The 21,246-nt window shown below is 48.1% G+C and overlaps 1 protein-coding gene across 1 annotated transcript in view; it reads left to right on the forward strand.

Annotated features, from left to right (window-relative positions):
* The window catches only part of LOC105288222 (nephrin), a 309,061-nt gene that overhangs the window by 123,961 nt on the left and 163,854 nt on the right, over positions 1–21,246 (forward strand). Inside the window, exon 2 of the mRNA XM_011354326.3 lies at positions 12,950–13,079. Coding sequence (XP_011352628.1) covers positions 12,950–13,079 — 130 coding nt within the window. The remainder of the gene's footprint in view (positions 1–12,949; positions 13,080–21,246) is intronic.

Below are 21,246 nucleotides of genomic sequence, written 5' to 3' on the forward strand. Positions count from 1 at the left end.
ACGGAATTAATTATTGGAAAGCGGCGGACGGTCAATTATTCACGGTTTTCATTAGCGCGAGAACCCGCTTCTATTACACTCGAGCATTGTCATTTCTGCCCTCCCTGCCGAATGCAGTTTAATGCCATCGACGACTAACACTCAGCCGTTCGTCGCGCATTTATCCGCGCGTTTCGCATTATCTTCATTTAAGGGGGGAGCCTGCTTTAGAACGCTGAAAATAAGGTATATTTTACGAATTGTTTTTGGAGAAACTATACAGCGGATCATCATAAAACTTTTATGCATTTATTAGTACATGTTTAAAGATAAAAAAAATTATTTTTTGATTTGAATATATCGCTTGTGGAGGTCGTCCTGGAGAAATCTTAGTGCAGCCGCGTCGCCGGCATTGCAAATTGGTGAGCATTCTCCTGCCTCCAAATTTCGTCTAAACTGAAAAATTGAAATATGTTCTCGTTATTTATGAATTCCCATCGTCGATGAACCAAAGAGAGAAGAAAAAAGTTGAAAAGTGTCAAAATGGTGGAGCTTAGAACACAAAAGTACGATTTTTAGGCAAAGTTTTTGAACTTTTTCATGCAAAAATAATTGTTTAACTTAATGTTTTTATGAATATTAAAGGTTCATCGACGATGGGAATTCATAAATAACAAGAAAATATTTCAATTTTTCAGTTTGGATGAAATTTGGAGGCAGGAGAATGCTCACCAATTTACAATGCCGGCTGCACTAAGATGCCTCCAGGACGACCTCTACAGGCGATATATTCAAATCAAAAAATAATTTTTTTATCTTTAAACATGTACTAATAAATGCATCAAAGTTTTATAATGATCCGCTGTATAGTTTCTCCAAAAAAATTCGTAAAATTATACCTTATTTTCAACGTTCTAAAGCAGGCTCCCCCCTTAATATAACAGCGAGGCTTTTCGAAGCGAATTCCTGCGAATTATCGGAAACCAAACTGCGGCGGTTGTTTTCGGCAGGAAGTGTCTTTCGCGTGCGATCGCAGTTAAAATGAAAAACCAAAAAAAAGAAAAAAAAGAATAGAGAAAGGAAACGAAAAATACTGTCAAAAGGTAGACAACATCGGACAACAAGCTGCGCTGACGCGGATCGACTGTTATCGCGCGACTGTAATGGCGGAACAACACTTTTTAACGGTTCGGCCGTTCTCACTGAATCCGGACGATCGCTGAATTCACGCGAAATCCATATTTGACATGTTTTACCGGCAAAAAGCGGAAATATCAGCGACGCTGCACGCGCGCTGCACAAGAGGTTTAGCGATCCGATTGGTATTCCACTCCACGACAACAGACGCGAAAAATATCAAGCTCTCTCTGTTTTCCTGAAATAAATCGGCCGACAGAAGCTTTTCTCTTAGAGGGGAAATTCGCCGGAAATAATGAGCGCACGGTCATTTCGACTGGGACGCGGTTAACTATGGCGCGGCGTCGCGATTTTTCTTCGTCGCGGATTACGCCGAAGGATCTCGATATAATTACGCCGGAATCGAGTACGATTGCGAAGCATAAAGGGAAATGGAAACAGTACCGGCGCCGTGTTCGAGGCGTGCAGAGTCGCTTATTGCAACCGGTCGCAATACCGGTGTCGTGTGGCGGCAACACACGGGGAATAAAACTGCGCCGGCATCTTTGAATGCGGCCCGGGACGACCGTGCTCCCACGGGAAGCAAAACAAAATAATAAAAAGACAAGTCAGCGGAAACAAACAAGCGAGCTCGCACACGGAATCGCCGATAACCCGTGCCGTGCCACTTGTATCGGCGAAACGGCAAGCTCGGGTTCATTTGCCCGAAATTTATTTGCCCGCCCTTAATCGTTCCAGTGCACCGTGCTTCCTGCTACGAATTGCTCAAAGAATTTCTCGGGATTTTATGAACCATTGAGAAAATAACGATCAATTCGCTACTACGTGCGCGTTTACGCGGAAAAGAAGCGATCAAAACCTGGATGTTAATATTAGATGGAAGAAAAATTATGTCACATGTGGATTTAAATTGCATAGTTTTTAAATTTCAATCGTTGCACGTAATCGTCAACGCGAATATGTATGACACAGAAATTTCAATAATGTAGAAATGTTAAATTGTTTATGCAAGGACACGACGCTGTATATTTCTCTGCGCATCTCATTGACTGTTTCAGCAACTTGAGCGATGTCGGGACCGAAATTCATTGTAACCGAATCTCTGATGTTTGTAACGCGCAGTCTGCGCCAGAACAGTCACAATAGGTGACATTATCAAGCACGGGATTTGTAGGTGGGAGTGCTCGGTCGGGGGTTTGGCTGCCTATCTACCTCGCTTCAGGTCGGATATTTGCTAGTTAAGTGACAGTATTGACGCGTGCGACAAGCAAATACCAATATGCCGCCGTCGGCCATCGTACATATCTACCAACTAGACGACGATCAAACAATTACACTCGTTCGCGCTCCGAAAGCTGAATTGTCAGGAAAATTCGGTGACCGCGCGTCGCTGCCTTTTTAACATTTTCCCGCAAACGCAATAACTTTATTTTACTCTGATTAAAGAAAAAGCTGTCGAGCCCGCGTATTCTCGTGCATGGAAGAGTCACTCAATATTTGCCAAATATTGCGGAAAAAATTTACGTAAAGTGACGAAAAAATATGTTGAATCGCAGGTAGCTGTCGGATCGTGTCTCGTGAGGTGCAACAAAGTTTGGGAGATTGTTAATAAGCGCGCGATAAAGCGCTTCTCGAAAATCGGCTACTACTAGTGTAAAAACTTTCCGAACGACGTCGGCTACAGACTTTATGAATCTCATAAGAAAGTTCGTTAAGCCACTTTTGTAACATAATCCGATCTGACAAAAATATACTTGAGAAAATTAATAAATAACGAACAATTTAATTTCTATGTATTATACGAAATTGTACTTAAGAAGAAGTTAAAAATTTTATTGATAGTTGTTGATGACGGCAGGAAATAATTGATTTGCACTCGGTCGAAATTTATGAGCGCACTGGTTTGAATCTGCAGTCTGCAATCTGCAGTCATCGTTTGTTCTGCTACCCTTTCATGTCACCCTTTCAAGCGTTGAAGTATAATCGACCGCAAGATCATGGCATTATTTCTAAAGTTGTTGTAAACTCGATCCGCTATTCGCCGTGGATCCTGAATTCTCTTTTCTTACGCGAATTACTTCGGGCGGAGTTTACAAACATTATTTAAAGTTTTCGAAGAACGTTCACGAGAGGTCTGCCTCGGCTCTACTCCCTTCTATCTTTCACCCCTTTCATCGCACTTTCTTCTTCGCTATTCCTAACGATTTTTCGAGCAGCCCCGCGACGTTCTAATTCTTTATCCGGAATTAATTCAATCTCACTCCATCGACCAATATTCGCATTTATGTATTCGGATGAACAGATAAGGATGCTGACATTTATTAATATTTATTTCTTGATTTTTTATCAAAATCACATTTTATCACAAACACTTATTCAATGCACTTATTACAATCAACAGTCGATATTTGTGTGATATCGTGACAGATTGTTGCTAAAAGTGGCGAAGCGAGATGCTTTCACCGAGATGCTTCTATCTACGTCTTTTTCTCTCCATGATAAATCGCCAAACTTCTCGACTGATTCTTCTTCAGCAGTCGACAATGAGGCGGCGGCGCCGCTCGTTTGCCGCCAATTTTATCTCTCCCCTTGCGATAATAAAGAACAAAACGGTTGGAACGAAGAAACGGCAACGTCTTGGACGGCTTTCATTAGCGTCGATTAGATTTGCAACGAAAGTACGTTAATCAGAGATATCTTAAATACGTTCACCCTCGTCTGGGAGTCCGACCTGATACCCGGCCGGCCGTTAAAATCTGTTAAATGATCGCCTTTGCGCGCCTTCCCGCTGCAGTCGTCGCCAACTATCGGACTTTTAATGAGCCTGATAGATCTTTATTCAACCGTTCTCTTCTCACCGCGAACGTAATTCATGCATTAGACCATCCGCGAGACTATTTTTGCCGCAATGTCGCTCGATTCTTCGCTACGTCCATCTTGTGTGTGTATGTGTGCGCGCACCAATTAAAACTCTTACATGAGTTTCGCTCGCAAGCGTCTCAATACTCGAAGGATTATCCTTAATTTCATCAGTTGATCAAGGGCGTCCAGTAACGCGGAATCATTCATTCGATGTGCAGGCAGAGACCAAAGTTATAATCCACCGGCCATGAATCCGCCACGAAGATCGGGTCCATCCCGCAAAGGTTTCGCGCGAATTATACGTAGTCGGGGACGCAAGGGGGGCGCTTTGATCCTCGGTCAAAGGCCAACGTCTCCGAAGGGAGTGCAATGTTACGTGGGTCCCTTGGCCCATTGTGGCTCCCATTGTTGCGCAAACTGCATTACAACCGGAAGTGGCCGCGACCTCCCTTCCGTGGCTCGTAACTCAGTGTCTCGCGGGCCGGTGCCAGTGTTGCACAATGCAACAGCAACGGCACACTACCCGCAACACCGACGTCAGACGTCGCTCGCCACGGCGACGCTGGGGCGCCCGTAACGTTCATCGTATTACGCTTACGTTATACGTCGCATCAATGCCGGGACGTCGCACGTCTACACTTCTGTTACGTGTCGCCCTTCGAGACGACGTGCGACGACGGAATTAGTCACGCGAGTCGACAATTCCTCGTTCTCGTCAGAAAACGTGAGCGGAAATTATTGATTTCTCTTTCTGCGGAACAACGCGTAGGTATAGGTATAGGTACGGGTATCTAGGTATGTATGGCAAGTAGCAATCTGGTGAAACTTCCCGGTGTCATTCCGAATGATGCAGAATGCGCAAGTGGTTCCATGCACTCTCGCTCTCTTGCACTTTTAATTCCGCCGCACCGTTTCGTTCTGTTCAAGTGCGATGACCCTTGCAGGCGTGCAAGTTTTAAATGTCGCGAGTTGATGAATCCTATTTCTAAATCCAATCCATAATTGATATAAAAAAGACGGATATGTGTACATGAATAACACATGTCGAAAAGTAGTCACTTGAATTTTCGAATTTTTCACCTGAATTTCCATGAGCAGATGTTGAGATAAATCTAGATTGAGAAAAATTAATATTGAATAGTTATCCACGTTCGAATTTGGATTCCTCTCTCTTGTATTGCGTCAAAATTGCCGGGGTACGGGGTCGATATTAATTCCGTTTAGGATATGTTTAAAGATGCATTGTCTGACTAATGAGTTATTAACAAGGATGCTGCGATCCAATTACCATCCGCTTATCGGATTTCTAATAGCCTCGGACACACATTCTCTTATGCGGCTTTGTTATACAGGATATCCGCCTCATGGTAGCCGTCGTTCCTTTATTCTCTAGAAGTCTAGACGATGTCGTACTACAATCTCATTTTCTCTTTTTCCTTTTTTTATTTAACCGAAATCGGAATGAAATTTGGATCGAGATTTTCAGACGGGTTCATCGATTTCGAAACTATTTCGAAACCACGTCACGCATCCGAGGTCTGTTCAAAACTTGCACGTTCATGTCTTACTCGTGCCCTTTTTTGGCCGTAAAGACGCTTTGCACCTAAGGTGCATGTCCGACACCCTTTACGGCGGCAGTCGTCACCCGCGTAAGGAGACTGAGAGGGACCGGTTCTCGGGCAACACAATGGGGATCTCGTGGGGTAAGGATCTATTAATAATTCCAGAGCGACGTCGTTACGCTGTAAGCGCGCCACTGCAGCTCGAGGGAAAGCAGAAGAGAGATAGAGCAAACGGGAGAGAGCCCGCGTGAAAGAGAGATAGAGAGAGCGAGGGAGAGACTAGAAGGTCGGTAAGGGCGGAAGTGGGGTAGCTAAGCGATTCGTTCTACTCTCCGGAGGCCGACCTCTCAATTAGCTTGCTTCCCTGCAAACTACGACTCCCCTGCGATGTTGCGATGCGCCGGCATCGCTGCACTCTGGCAACATGTTTTCAGGATATCCCGATTCTCTTGATTCAACTGGTAAATCGGCGCGAGAAGCCTGTGAGAAGCGCGTCCATAATTCGCCGGACCAGCGCAAATCCGTGATTGCGGCACAAAGTAAATCAAGTTTTCGGGAAACTCAATAACGGCGCGCGTTCCCGCGTAACTTTTCGAGCTGTTTCGGATGTTTCACGCTCGATACGGGATTGAATTTTCAGATTCGGTTTATACGCAGGATTTCGGGATCATCGGATTCGCCTGGGCAAACAAATAAAAATGGAAGAAGAAACGGATATCCGTTTGAACTTATGTTAGCCGCGTGAATAGACTCGCAAAGACAAAACGCTCGCATACAACGAGCGGCTATATCGAACGAACAGCGAAAACCACGTGAGGAACGCGACACGCTCGAGATCCGCACGATTTCGGAGCCGGCATCGCTCCGGCTCTCGTGGATGATGGTCCACGAGATCTCGGGCAAAGTATAATAGAACGTGCTGGGAGCTCGTCGCAACTAACCATCGAGCGCGGCTAAGCCCATATCATCCACTTGAATCCAGATCCGCGCGTGGATACGACAATAGCTCCCTATTATTTTTCGTTCTGTGAAATCGAAGCTTCGACTACCGGTTCGCAGACACCGGGAACTGACCAGAGGGGGCCGCCAGTTAATCCACTCTTTCGTCGAATTTTATGAGAGCGGCGTCGTAGCTCGGCCCGCTGAACCAGGTCGCTCGTAAACGTCCTAATTAATTTTACGCGGTTCGGCTTTACGGAGGTTTAACGCTGTGACCCGATGGCTGTCGAGGAGTTTGCCGGGCCAGCTTTTCCGCGATACCCGGCCACCCTGCCGACCCTACTTACCTACCGCCTACCCCCAAGGATCTCACCCCTTCGTCCTCCCACCCTGCCGCGCTTCACCGTTCGCCGCCACTCCCCAAGAACCGTACCAAGTTTAATCCCTGCGGTATGGAGCCGACGGGAACTTTCACGAGGTGGCTTCGTGCACCGAGTTCAGCCAAGACAAAGCGTCGCCCGGTCCAATGAATTCCCTTTCCCTCTCCGCAGCCGGCGTTTTGTCGAGCGAGGAAATTATTTGCCAACAAGTCGGTTCTGACGCAGCTGACGAGAAAAATTCAAGGGCACCGGCTCGATGTGACGTAAGGGGATTAAATCCTCAGAGGGACGTAAAGTATTTTGTCGTAGGTGCCCGTGTAGGGAAGATTATCAGCGGAGGATGTATGATGGATATAACGCTTTTACGAGTGTTCGCGCGGCGCATATCATGATGAAGAGGCACTTGGTACATTTTATATTCTTTCTTTTTACTCATTTTTTGCGCCAGTGTTGAATTGAAAGCGTACGTTTAAAGGTATTCAATGGGAATGTACAAACCTATCCTGCATGTGTGTTTCGCATACACAATACGCCACGCATAAGTATCAATTTGGGCGAGAATTCTATCTCGGGGAGCCGGCGTTGCGGAACCTGTGGAATCGTTTCTCGCGATGCCGCCGAAGTCACACATCGACGAAGCATCAGAACACAGCCGGGAACGGGTCACCGAACCTCTCGCCTCCCTCCGCGCGATCGTAGGGAAATTCCATCCTTTTAAGGCGATCTTCTCTATTCAGGATACTCGGGGAAATAAAAGCAAGGCAAGAGCCGGAACGGAACGGAAGCCCGACCGTCGTTGCCGGCGGGTGAATCTTTGTCGCGAAAATTCAAAGGTATAAAGTGTCGACGAAGCGTCGCGAGTACGCCATCTCGCCAACCCTTGTAAAGACGTTGAATTTTATGAAACGTCGGGGGATTCGGCGAAAATATGTAAATACGCAATAAAGCGTGAGCCGGGCTCTGCCGTCCTGTCGCCACCACTTTCGCCTGCAACCCCCGGTCCGACCCGACTCCAATCCCGGCATCGCTTCCACGACGGCAAACGCCGCGGGGTCCGGGACGCGGAAATCCCGGGCGCGCAGACCGCCGCCACGTTATACGCTATACGCCTGGTTTCACTGATTCCACCACGAATTCGAAGACAAAGACAGTCACCGCCTCCCCCGCAGTTGCCTCGGGTTTTATGGACTGCCCGGGCTTTTCGTACCAGCGCTATTCTCCAACGATGGCTCTACGAAATGGTCCACGTATCATGTTTTAAAGCGGTGCATGCTCGTAGCTCGTAGTCGAGAAGTTCGTCGCGTGAAACGGGAAATCTGCCATCATCATACTGCCTCTCTCCACCCTGCTTGTATACGTTGCGCGCATAATGCAAAAATTTCGGAAATGTCAATACGGGCGATGCGTTAATCCGGGGAAACCCAGAAATTCCGTTCTTTTAAGCGCACCGCGCAAATGGCATTGACGCAGCGAGCAGATCGCTACGAACTGTTTGAAGGAAACTCGAAAACTCGTTGGTGAGTGGTCTCTCCGATTTATTAGCGATGAATTTTTACCGGCGTTACTTCGAACGAGTCTTCGCCATTAAAACTTCGCACCGCGAGGAAGGTACCTCTTCGCAAACAATAGATTCCCCCGTGCCTAGCCCCGGTGATTTTGAAGCAGCAAAAACTCGTTGCATTCCCTCCATTTTCCGGGCGGGAACGGTCCGGGGAAAATTAAGGAACTGATTAACGCGGCTGCTAATTTGTCCTGGATGGTACTGCCCTTTAACTTAATACGACACGAGGTAGACGTGAGAAGGCGGGCAGGGGACAATGAGCGTAGACAATGGTGAGGCTGATACGCTTAGTGGAAGCAAACGGGTTTGCCAAGTTGAAGAGACCTCCCCGTAGGAGTGTTCTGGGGGCGGCAGGAGGGTGCTCAGGACACTTAACTACCCCTAAATAACAGACCTCCCATCGCGTTTCGGCCCGCTATTCGCGAATCCGTCCGACCGTACCGAGAACGCTCGTAATGCGACGAAACTACTCGTATTGCGGCAACTAATTCGCGGCAGGACCTGCATGGATGTCGCACTTTCATTTCTCTCGTCACAGAGAAATTATTTACCACCTGCGAATCGATACGATGCTTGCGTGAGCGCGGGATAACGTTGTCCATAAATGTCGAACGCGTACGAGAGGAATATTCGATTGATGATCGGCGACGTCTCGCGTCTGTTCCTTTCCGAAGATGCATGATGTAATAATTGTATATGCGTAAGTCGCGCGATGCGATATAGCGGTACCGTCCATTAACGTGTATCCTCGTTGGCTCGAGCGATTAGGGTGTAATGGCGACGTCGATACGGCGACATGATCAATCTACGTCGCACCCGGAGATTTATGAAAATACTTGCCTTTGCTGTCATGTCTGTGGCTCAGAGAGGATGCTAAGGTATAAGTTCAGAAAAGTTCACGCGAAAATCCCCCGGGGAGAACACAACGGACTTCGACGTCCACCTACGACGAGTCTTGTTTCCCTTTTTCCCCTCGGCGGAGGAAACTTCCGTTCAATCTTTCCCGCGCCACATGCTGCGCGCGATATTAACGGATGGAAAAAAGGAACGGGAAAGAAAGGAGTACCGAGAGAGAGAGGAGGGGGGGAGGCGACATTCTCAAAATGTTCCTCGGGACAAGTAGCATTAAGATCATGACTTTGATCTCTCACTCCTCGTTAGCAATTAATGCCTCCCATGGCGAAGTTTTTGTCGGAAGTTTTCATTATTCACACGGTTCTCCGGCAAATGTAATGGCCCGGCATTATTAATAGAATTATGTAACTCTTCTCGACGCCGCCCCTCGCGCACGCTGTAATTACGCCCGCGATGCGAAGCTGCCGAGCGGGCGCTGTTAATTATTAATGAAGACATCATTCTGAAATACGCGAGTGACAACGTCATGTGGCGGTGTAACCGAACATCTGTCGCTGCTGCTAGTGCGGTAGTATAATTGAGAGCGTGTTAAAAACGCGCCGCATGAGTGGCAAACGTCACGCGTCCGTTACGTTTTAAACACGACACACGCTCATTTCATGTACTCTTTCTTTCTTTCTTTTTTTCTCTCCCTCTCTCCCATCCACAGGTGTACGGACTAAACTTTTTCGAGCTCTCCTTCTCGTACAAGAGTTGAAGCCCCATCTCCGTGCGGTGTTCAATTACCGCGCCATTTCAGCGACGCGTATTTTTGCGCGTTATCGGAGTTCAAAGGTTCTCGAGGTACCTTATTTTACAGCGAAAGGGTCATCCGCATCGAGTTTCGGGGGATTTCGATATTTTTTTCCGTCACTTTTCCGAATCGCAGCTGACCGAATCACACGTGCGATTAAACGATCGGTTTAACGAAAAACAATCTTCGTCGATCGGGACGAAAAACGAGGGATTCTCTTTTGGCGAGAAAATCAGCCGAAAAATTTGTCCAATCAACGATTGCGATCGCGCGATCGCCTTTCCGCGATTTCGCGATCCAGCAAACTCGAAACTGTGCCTCTCGTCCTTCCTTCCTCCCCGACATCCGCGGGCGTCGTCGTACACCTGGAACGCCGAGTCCGAATGCCGATTTGGATCGATAATGAATTCATTAAATGTGTTTCGGATGCGACACGACCATCGTCCGCCATTAACGCGCTGCTGGACATTTCGACCAGCGCCTCGGGTCTTTGAGGGTTAATTGCGGACGTGTTGCGGAATTCCATTAATCGAAACGGCTTTCAAGGCTCCTCTGGTATTTAAACTACACGCGCATACACACGTCGACCTGCTGCGCGGAGTGGCCGATCGATGATCCACCGACAGTTGCTTTCGTGCTCGCCGATCCAGAAATCGTGCATAAATATGTAACCAGCGCAACGCAGACTATTCGCAGGATTTCCCGTTCTCGTCGTGCACCGAGACGGAACGGTGCTCTACATAAGCGAAGGAATTCTCTCCCTCTCTCAGCAGAATTAGATCTCGCCAGACGGTTCTTTCGAACTTCCGAACCGAGTGTGAGCAATTGCACGCACGAAACGTGTACATGAAATTATAACGAAGGTCTTGCATTTTCCACGATGGCGCGGTGGCGAGGTCTTGCGGTTTTCTTCCGCTCGCGCTGGTAGCACCAGCATCCAGCAACCTCCCCTCTTTGAGGGGAGGTAAACTGCTTGTTGCGCGTCGACGAAGCCCATTTTATGCTCCGGAAAAAGCGAGAATTCAAATGAGCGCCGTTACGCCGGGGCGTTTATATGATAAAGAGTCACCCTTAAACAATATTTATGCCCGTCGTTGGAGCCGGAGGCATGCAATAAATACTAAGCCTATGCTAATCTTTATACTTGTCCTTGCGCGCGCCCTCGCTGCTGATAAGGTTTTTTTAAAATTCCATCTTGGGCCATTCGAGAGGCGCGGACGAGCGATTTACGCTAAACGTCACGTCGTCGTATCGATTATTGATGGGCGATAAAATAAAAAAGACTTGCGGTGGGATTAATTAAAGCGAGAGCTTTATTAACTGCAAATATTTTCTTAGAATACTGCTTCATGCTTTGCCAGAATTATATTACGCACCGATTAAGCAACCCAGTTTCTTTCTTCCTCGTCAAGATAAATATTGTATAGATGATAAAATTAATCTAGATACTCCACGATCTATCAAGCTCTTCACACACACGTACAACTCCCTCACGGTAGAGATAATATACGTTCTTGATCTCTTCGTGCTCATGAATGTGACATTTCCTGTGGCGTAACGTCGTTTATCTAACAGTGGGAAGCAGATGCCTCGCAATCCGGTGTCACGAGGCTGACGTTTTTGACGAAATATTCTGGTGATCCAACGTTATCTGCTTGACGCTTTGACATGATATCGCGCGATGTTAGCGAAATAGAGCTTCGCTTTAGCATTTTCCAATATTACATACGATCACGCAAGAATGAATAAAAATGCGACGATCATTCTTTATTAGGAATCTAAAATAAAAATGTAAAGGAAACACGGTCGCATATACATATATTTTCGCGGAAAAATATCCTGGATATCATCCCTAAGTGAAATATTTCACGATTAGTGTATTACATCTTGTCTGCAATGACAGGCGAATGATACTGAAATAGCCTCGCGAGTTTGAAAGGATGAGCAAACGTACAAAAGTTACCCGAGCAAAACGAATGACGGAATGACAAACGAAATTGTCATGTTGCTCCCTTAATTTCGACACGAGTCGCCTTATCCCCTGACGCTGGGCAGCGGCGATTCGGTCCACACGCGCGACAAATCGGAAGCGACGAGGCGAAACGCGGTCGCTTTCTTCCCCGGATCGGTCAACGGGGCAAAAAGTCCGGGCGAACCTGCGCTACAAGCGCCACGGGCACCGGAACTCGCCACGGAACTCGTATCCCGGGACTTTCTCTCCCTCCGCGAAGCTCTCGCTCGTCACGCGGGAGGAAAACGAAGGCAGCCGACCGAATCGAATGGAAACTCGTTTCTTGGAAATAGCCTACCTTGGAAATTTACGGAAGGAATTGGCCTTCCCGTGCGATCTGACCAACGAGCTATCCACTTACTCGAATCGGTCCGGCCGGATTGCACCCCCGGGCCTCAGCAGAGGATGCTGCGCCACCCGCGCGGTTGTGGACATGATCGTGGACGTCTCGCGGAAGCGGGATTTCATAAGCCGGATCTCTTGATGCCATCGCGCACTCGGACTTCGTGTATCGTCGTATCGCCGTTAATCGCGATCGAGAAATCGGTTCGCCGATGTCACCTGGGTCGCGAATGCTGCTTATCGATTTACGGAATTGAGTTGTTTCTTATTTTGGGGGTGTTGCCCGGAAAAATGTTTTATTAAATTTGTTAGCACGCGAAGCTACATTTGCATATCGCGGATTAGAGACTAAGTTCTCCGAACAGGATCGTAAATTTTAGTCACTCGCTCGCTCGTTATCATATAACACCTATGATACGAAGGCTTTCACTCTAATTAATTTAATTAATTATGTTTCCATTTAATTTTATCTTTTTCGTGAAACACAATAACTATATCGTTTTAACGAGCAAAATATCTCTTTTTCAGTCCCATTGGTGAACATCAGCGTGGTGGAGGGAAGACCTGCCGAATTACCGTGCGACATAACTCCTCCCGGCGAAGACACGCTGCACATGGTTTTCTGGTTTAAAGACGAAGCCGGAGTACCGCTCTACACGTGAGTCTACAAGCTTCTTTAAAGCTAAATTGTGAAATTTACAAAATTAGCATTTACGAAACTGCGCTTTCCATGCAGCGACTACTACCAATATTTAAATAAGCAACAAGAGGCAGAGAATATTTATAAGAAAATATTTTCGGAGCTGTCCAAGTTTTCAAGAGACACTCGAAGCTCTCGGAAGATACGAAATTCTTGCGCAAACGCTGCACATTTACTCGTAATCGAAGAAAATTGCATAAACATTCCCATTTGCCTCGAAGCAGACGTCGATAACGCCTGTGCGATAATCCGTGCCACGATTTACCATCCCACCGATTCGTTTCTCCTCACGTCGCGAAAAAATCTCGGATTCTCCGAGAATCTATGGCCCGCGCGACTAATATGCAGTAAAACCATCCCTATTGCAGCGCTCTTTTCCATTATGACACCGTGGTGCGAATCCAATTCACCTTCCGTTATTAAACGTGCATCACCACTCGCTCGTTGGTGCTCCTCCCGTTTCCGACCGAAATTCCTTTCCGCATTCCATATCCCCCGATGTTCCGCCACCTTCATATAAATAAGCGAGCCTCGAATTATATGGAACACCCTTCGCGCACCGCCGTTTGTTCAGGTAGGCTCCGCAAAGAGATTTATTTCCGGTTATGCTCGTTACAAGCGCAACTCTCAGGTTTATGTGAACTTTTTGCTTAAAACCGATATTACGCTCCGGCGCAAGTGATCATTTGAATTTTAATGACGTCGAGAACGCGCTTAATTAAGCGCAACATGCTATCGGTACCATTCACGTTGTTTGGGCATTTTGATGCGCCGTAGATCGCTCGGGTATGCTATTAACCCCGTATGCCGACCTCTTCAATATTTTTCGATCCACGCGGATTGAAGACAAACAGCCCGTTCCGACGAAACGCAAATAGAAGCCGGGAAACGCTTAACCGGTTCACCGTAACGAATACATACGTATCGCATAACCGACGTGCGCACTTTTTCCTGCCGGCCTTTGCTTGCCTCTACTCGCACACGCACCCCTCCGGTTTTCGAACTGGGTACTTTCCTCGTTTCTGAGTCGCTCGATCCGTCGTCATTGAATCGATACCACGGAAATATCCAGGGGGGAGAACGAGCCCTTATCGACGCTCTTTTGCGCCGATTCACAATCAAATACGTAATCAACTGCTGCTCCATCATGCAGACGTTCGATGGATTCGATTCCGAGATGATGAGGGAACAGCAAGACTGTATATTTTTTATTGAGCATAGAATGTATTTTGGATTATAAGTGGAAACGTCAGCGTTCTCTTTCTTTCCCTAACAAGACGTCTAATGCCGATCCCGAGTTATTTTGCGGGCGTTTCCACTTTTCTAACAGCCGGCTGGAAATTTCGCGATACCTCTCTATCACTACTTTAGCTTTGACGGTATGTTAAGCGAAGTACGAGCTGCGACAGCACCCCTAACCGCGCGCGTTCGCCTAATGAGAATCAGAACGCTGCACAATCAACTTCCGTGGCGTGTAATTATGGCGTGTCAATAAATTTCAATCGACCAGCGTAAGGGGTAGTTTGCTGCACGGCGGTCGGAACTGCCCGATGTTTCAGAGATTCAGTTTGGCAGCTTTATCGGCGTATAATTGATTACGGCGGTGACGCCTCTCTGCTGTTCGTGCACCGTCGTAGTTACACTGCAGATTTCATAAAAGTATCATTTAAATGTTACTGTACGTATTTGCGTTTTTCGTGGTGAAACCTTGGGTAACCCGGTGCCTAAAATTACCGACTCTCAATTGCTGATTCATCTTAATCTGATTCGCCGTCGTTCAAATGCACAAATCGGAGTCGCTAGCGACACAATTGTGCTGCTGTATTGTGTGGTATTGACATTTCCCTACATTTAGCTGTTCTATTTAATTTAATTCACGAGTTGGTGTTCTCTGAGGTTATCGAAGACGGCGCGATATAAAAAAGAAATATCAAATGTCCAGATCGAGACAATAGTTTAATTACTGGTGTCATTGTTATCAGAGCGCCCTTAATTCGCCGTCGTTGAAATGCTCAAAATAACCACGCAGAGCCCAAGCAGAAAAACGATAATCACGGTGGTGCGCGACGCCCTCTTAAGGGTGCCTGCCACTCGCGAGAGATCCTCGCGGCGTACCTATGTTAAGAGGAGCGGCCCTCTCGCGATATTTAATTTCCCAGCTGCGCCTTTCCGGATACAAGTGCTCCGCGAGCAATTTCGTCCCGGGTCGTTGCGTTACGGTGTTCAAAGTACCGAATTAAAGTCTTGATGAAACATAATTGGGGTTGCCGGTATCGGTGTATGTATCTTTCGTGCACCTATACCTCCGTCGCCGCCGTTTCCAGAGGCTATCCGGCGTAACGATTATTACGGAAGAAAGCGACGGGCGACGGTACGATGGAAGGGTGGGAGCGAACTTGGTAAGGGGTGCCATCCGCGACTTCCCCGACACGTTACCCGACCGTCTTCTCTACCCTATTCGTCCCGGAACTACGTGCAATTGCGGCCGCCCTTCCTCTTGGTCCTCGCACTCTCGTTCCGTCCGCACCGCACCATGGGGGTCTAATGTCAACGACGTTTGTCGTGGCAAATGAGAGTAAATGACGCTAATAGAGAAACTTTTTCCTGCGTGAGCCGCGCGCCGGGAACTACTCCTTCGTGCAACCCTTCCGTTTTTCACAGAGAAATCGAGATCAAAAACCGATTTCGGATCTCTTGATTCATGGCGCGAGAGCCGGCGGAGGATTGCACGGCGACACGATTAATTCCACCCGCGCGTATTATTAATAGATCAAGTTCAAAGCTGCGCGTTCCGCCCGAGATGCAGTACCGCGTCTTGCAGATATGAAAATTCCTGGCGTTTCGCGATAATTAGCATTACAGATACGCGCGAGAGGTTTGGAATTTCCTTCAACGTGCGTTTCAGCAAGACGGGAAGCTTTCGATCACGATTGAAGAATGCAAGCGGCAAAGCGCAAACGACTGACTTCCCTGCGAATGAGAAATTTCTCGCGATGTAACGCACCCGGTTGCGTTTAAAAATTCTCGGCTACAAAAAAGATTTTTCGCTGACGCGTTTACTTGGCCGGAGTTGCGAAACATGCTGGTGTCATGTATGCGCGAGATGCATACATATAAATCTATTGCGGCGGTTAAATGAGACCGGGATATGCTTGCTCTTTGCATGCGCACGTATTTTTCCCCGCAAACACGCCTGGATGACTGTTGAACAAACGTTACGCAATTCGCTCTGCGCGCGATTTTTCCGGACGAGCATCTAGGCCAAAAATTTCATTCTCCCCTGGCGAGCAGCCATCGCGGAGATTCGGTTTGCGCACGGGGTTCATGTGTAACGAGATCGTGCGGGATATCCAGGGCGCGAAAAACTAGGGGGTGGATTAGCTGGCGCGTCGCAGAGCATATTGAAAAATTCGCGCGAGCCGAACGAACCCGTCACGGATGGCTCCGCGCGGAATTCAGCTTTAACGATCCCGCGTGTTGACGTTCCTTGTACGCGAGTCTTCGTCGTTCGGCGACAAGCAACCGCTCGCGGTTCTTGCGTCTCACCATTACGCTGCAGCGTCGTGCACCCTGGTACCTCCGATGTCAGGCCTTTCGCGCGTCTTCATCCGCGCCAGGGCGACAGCATGCGCCCTTTGCGAGTCGCGGCGCGGGGGTGGCTCCCGCCCGCGAGCGCGCGTGTTTCGCTCGGCTGCGCGGGCACTTAACCCGTTGTTTATTGGAGCCATCTCATTAGGGAAGTATTCCGAAGCCTGTGGACATATCAATGTTGCGTGCATGCACGCGCGCGCGCGGAGGAGGAGCACTAATTATAACATACCACGCGAGGAAGGCCCGGTATGCGAGTTATGCGCGCGGCCGAAAGCGCCCCTCACTCCTCTCACTCTCACACCCCTTTCTCGCCCCCTGCGAATCGCGTACGCACACGGTGCGTAACATGACGCACGCCACCGGCACGCTCGCGCCACCACCGCATCTATCTCGCTGTGTTATCAAATATTTATGCTCGTCCACTTGTGCAGCACGACGTGGGTTCTACCCTTGTCCACTTTGTGCGTTGCCAAAGGGCTCGCGCCCGGTCTTTTCAGGTGCTCTTTCTTTGTACGGCGGGCAAACTCGTTTAGGTCGCGCTCTAGGTAGCCTTAGGACAGTCCTGGCTCCGACGTGGAGGGGCATTGATCTTCCCGAATTCAATTTTGTGCTGCTGCTTTCAGCGTTTATTGATCTTTCTTCCCTCTCCTTGCCTACCGTTCTCTCTGTGTTTCTCTTTGTTGGATTTTACAGCCACTCGAGTTCTATCTTCCGGGGGTTGAGATCGAGGGCAAGAGGAATAACACGTTAAATGGCTGCGAGCCGATTTTTGGCGAACGTTTGACGGATGTATTATATAATTGTCGACTGATTCTCTGCGGAGCTCCTATCCGCTTGCGTAACGCGCGTAAAGAGATATGCGCCGATAAGGGTATACGGCGACGCGTCTGGGGGTGCTGAATGAAGGCGAGAATGCACGCTATACTCGTGACGGCAAAATTACCCGCGGCGAATGGCCTGAACGCATCGCGCGTAATCGAACGATACCATAAATTCGGATGACGTAGCCGTGCCGTACTTTCTCGCCACAGCGTCCGTGCATGCGAGCCTGGTGCTCGTTTAACGATGAAATTCCTCGGGAGAAATGCTCGCCAGGCCATATGAACCCGCTCGTGCGCGCGCGCGCGTGTTACGATTATATCGAGAGTTTTTTCCTCCGACGCGCGCGAGCGCGGACGTTACTATCAATTTTCGAGTAATTACGGTAATTTTTCGTTCCGCCGTTACGTTCGACAATAATCTGATTAATTGCGACAGCTCGGCTGGCCGAGCACGTTGCACGCCCTGGCCTTCGTGCCATTTTTCCGCGAGCGTTGCGTGCATCGCGTAAATCATCGACGTCTAACGATTACAACGGTATTAAGAGTAATTGGAATAGTGATAATGGCGTAATTGAACACGCTTTTTCTCAGCCTGGTGAACGTGCAGACATAAAAAATTATCTTGATGCTATTTGTACAATTATCTGTCTCATTTGACATGCAATCGATTCTCCATTCTTTTCGATATTACAGATATAGACAGTCCATTGCAGCTCTTATTGCTACAATGGGTATAATTATAACATGATCGTTATAACAGCTTGTAATTAATTATTTAGACAAAAAGTTTAGAATATCTCGTGGATGTAAGTACTCTCAAAATAACGAGATGACCTTTGACCCTCGCGTGACATTTTACTTCTTTAGATTCACTGTTAATAATTGAAAAAGACAGTGCCGTAACTGTGTTAAATATTGCTTGATCGTTTGAGCGAGCATTTCTGGATTTGTCCTCTGTGACAATGCCATACACCGACGAATTAACCTTTGATGTTCGGCTGGCTCGGTGTCAGTGATGCGATCGATCGACCGACTTCCGCTCGGCGTTTTGCACTACCCACTTTTTCGTCGGTTATTATTACACAAAATCGTCGAGAACTTTCAGTTCATTTATTCCTAATTACGTTCATGGATAATTGCGCCGAATAAAATGCAATTAATTGCGTGCGAGCCGAAATGTGAAAAATTCATCGAGCATTCATGTTCGCCACGTGAAAAGAAGGATAATGAAATTGCATTATCAAAATATCTCCGGACAACTAGCGCATTTCAGTATTCATTATTTATTCATAATCCAATTTATGCGAATAATCGCGATGTTAAGCAATAATCCAATAAGATCAAAAGTACCGCTTGAAATGCGAAAGGAGAACTTTGAAAAAAACTCGTTCGAAGACTTCGCCACGGATTCAAGATCTCCTTCCAGAATCGCGAGAAATTTCCATCATAGAATCGTTCGCCGATTACGTTTATACCGGAGGACCGGAGGTGGGATTCGGGTACAGGAACTCGGGGAGCTCGCAGGAAGACTTTTTGGCGAAACCAGGCCGTGGATCTTGGGGATTCATCCCTGGATTACGAGGCGTGTGGAAACTGTCCAGGGGTCGTGGCCCCGGACCGTGCTCCCGGGGGTTATAGGTCAGAAGCTACGACTGCCCCGTATGCACCCCCGAGAATTCACAGAGCTCGGAAATCTTCGCGCATATCTGTGATTATGATTATATAATTTTTAACAATCATGGGCATCGGGAACTCCGCGACAATCATGCTCACGCGATAAAGTGCTGTTCGCAGCGCGGCAGACTCCACGATAAAATCCCGTTTCGCGACAATAACTTCCGGTCGATCGACGATCGCTACGCCCGCGCAGATTACGGCGTTATCGTAGCTACGTGCTCGGGTCCAATCGGATTTATCGTTTACATCCGTTTCAATCTGATTAATCATAACTGCAACAATTAACGATGTATCATCGCGCGCACGTGCGCGCGAGCACAACCGTCCACGAAAATTACGTTAAATTTCTACATTGCAGTCGTAAATGCACAGTTAATATCTGAATAAACTGAAATTAATATCCTCTGCAGTGGCCGTTTACGTGTACGTTATTCACATATGTATCATCCCTCTTCCTCCGCGAAGTGTATCCGATACCGGGTCCGAAATCCTAATCGAGCCGCAGCTCGGAGCACGCTCGATCCTACCGCAACTCTTACAAATTCCATAAATCAACGTATCCTCACGTCTCGGTCGTTATCTCGCCCGGCGCTGCGCCCTTTTATCCTCCTTGCTCGAGCGATCTCTTTTTCTCTGCCCGACGGCGAGACATCCTCGGCATTATGCGGCAAATAAGCGGTAACAACGACCGGGGCTCTCGGTCCTTCCTCCTTCACTATCACCACCACCGACCGGCGCGACCATAATCAAGAAGCTTACAGTGTGCAGCCCTCTGCACACACAGAGGGACACATACATACATACAGGTTCATACACACACGTGCCGCATGTCGGTCGAGTTTACGCCGTATTACGCTGCGCGATGCATGTGAATCTCGTTGTATGAAGAGAGAGAGAGATCCACGCATACAGGCGTATAGTGTTGCTGCCACAGCGATCGCTGGGGTGCACGCGCGCGTGCAAGAGGGTGCTTATTGATGGTGGGTGGGCGTTGGCGTGCAGGTCGAACGAGCCCAACGCTCGGCATGCAACCGAGCCTAACCGCCATCGCCAACACTATCATCCCCGCGGAATAGATTATAGAATAATACCGAGATTCGAATCACATAATGTCTGCGGAGCCTCCGGTCTGCGGTCTCTCGAAATCGGTAGCCCCCTTCCTCCCGCCTTACCCTCCCTAGCAGCTGCGCGAGTACCCCACGTGTTGGATACCTCCTTGAGCACGAAAGCGACCAGGTGAACGAGTTTAATGGTCGCCCCCACGTCGATATCGGGCACGGCGATCTGAATGGCCCCTGTCGAAATTCTTCCCCGCAAATTAAAATCCCTTCTCGGCTTTTTGAATAAACGTTCGGCCAGCGCCGAACGAAACTTCTCACCGGCGAGGTAGCGCGCGGTTTTTCACGCGATTTACGTCGCGCGCACTTACGCGTCACATTATGGGTACGGATATGAGAGAAGTTTTAATCAATCATCCGAGATGCGCGTACGCGCCACGGCGAGAAATTAATTATTGACTGCATATCGAGAGCAGCACTTGAAATCGCGGAAGCGAGACTTGCTTTTTCCCTCGGTGCGGGAAATCACATCGGTCCGTACTAGGCGACGTCCACTTCCGGTACCTCTTCTCTGCGCATCGATCGTATCGCGTTTGCAAACTGCCGCGAATGAAGTATTCGACACGCATGAAAGATGCATTAGTGATACTCGACAACTCAAACGACAATTCCGACGGTGTAGCCACTTCCTGTCGCAAGGTATTCACGATGCCGTAACCGTCAGAGTTATGATTGCGTCTGTAAATTTCACGGAGGCATCCCCCACTGTTCTTGTAATCGCGGGACCGCCGAATTGTTTCGGCGTTTGGCCGCGGTTTGTGTGTGCCGCTCGTAAAGCGTTTTAGTACGTTCCCGCGCTATTTCCTGCAAACTCTCTACGAAACGCGACGTAAAGGATCGTTTGCCGGGCGTGTAACCGCACCGGTTAGCATTTCTGAGGCACGATATGCGAGACATTTCCAGCGTTTATTCTTTCAC

Source organism: Ooceraea biroi, chromosome 11 (genome assembly GCF_003672135.1).
Source record: "Ooceraea biroi isolate clonal line C1 chromosome 11, Obir_v5.4, whole genome shotgun sequence".
In the NCBI taxonomy this organism is placed as follows: Eukaryota; Metazoa; Arthropoda; class Insecta; order Hymenoptera; family Formicidae; genus Ooceraea; species Ooceraea biroi.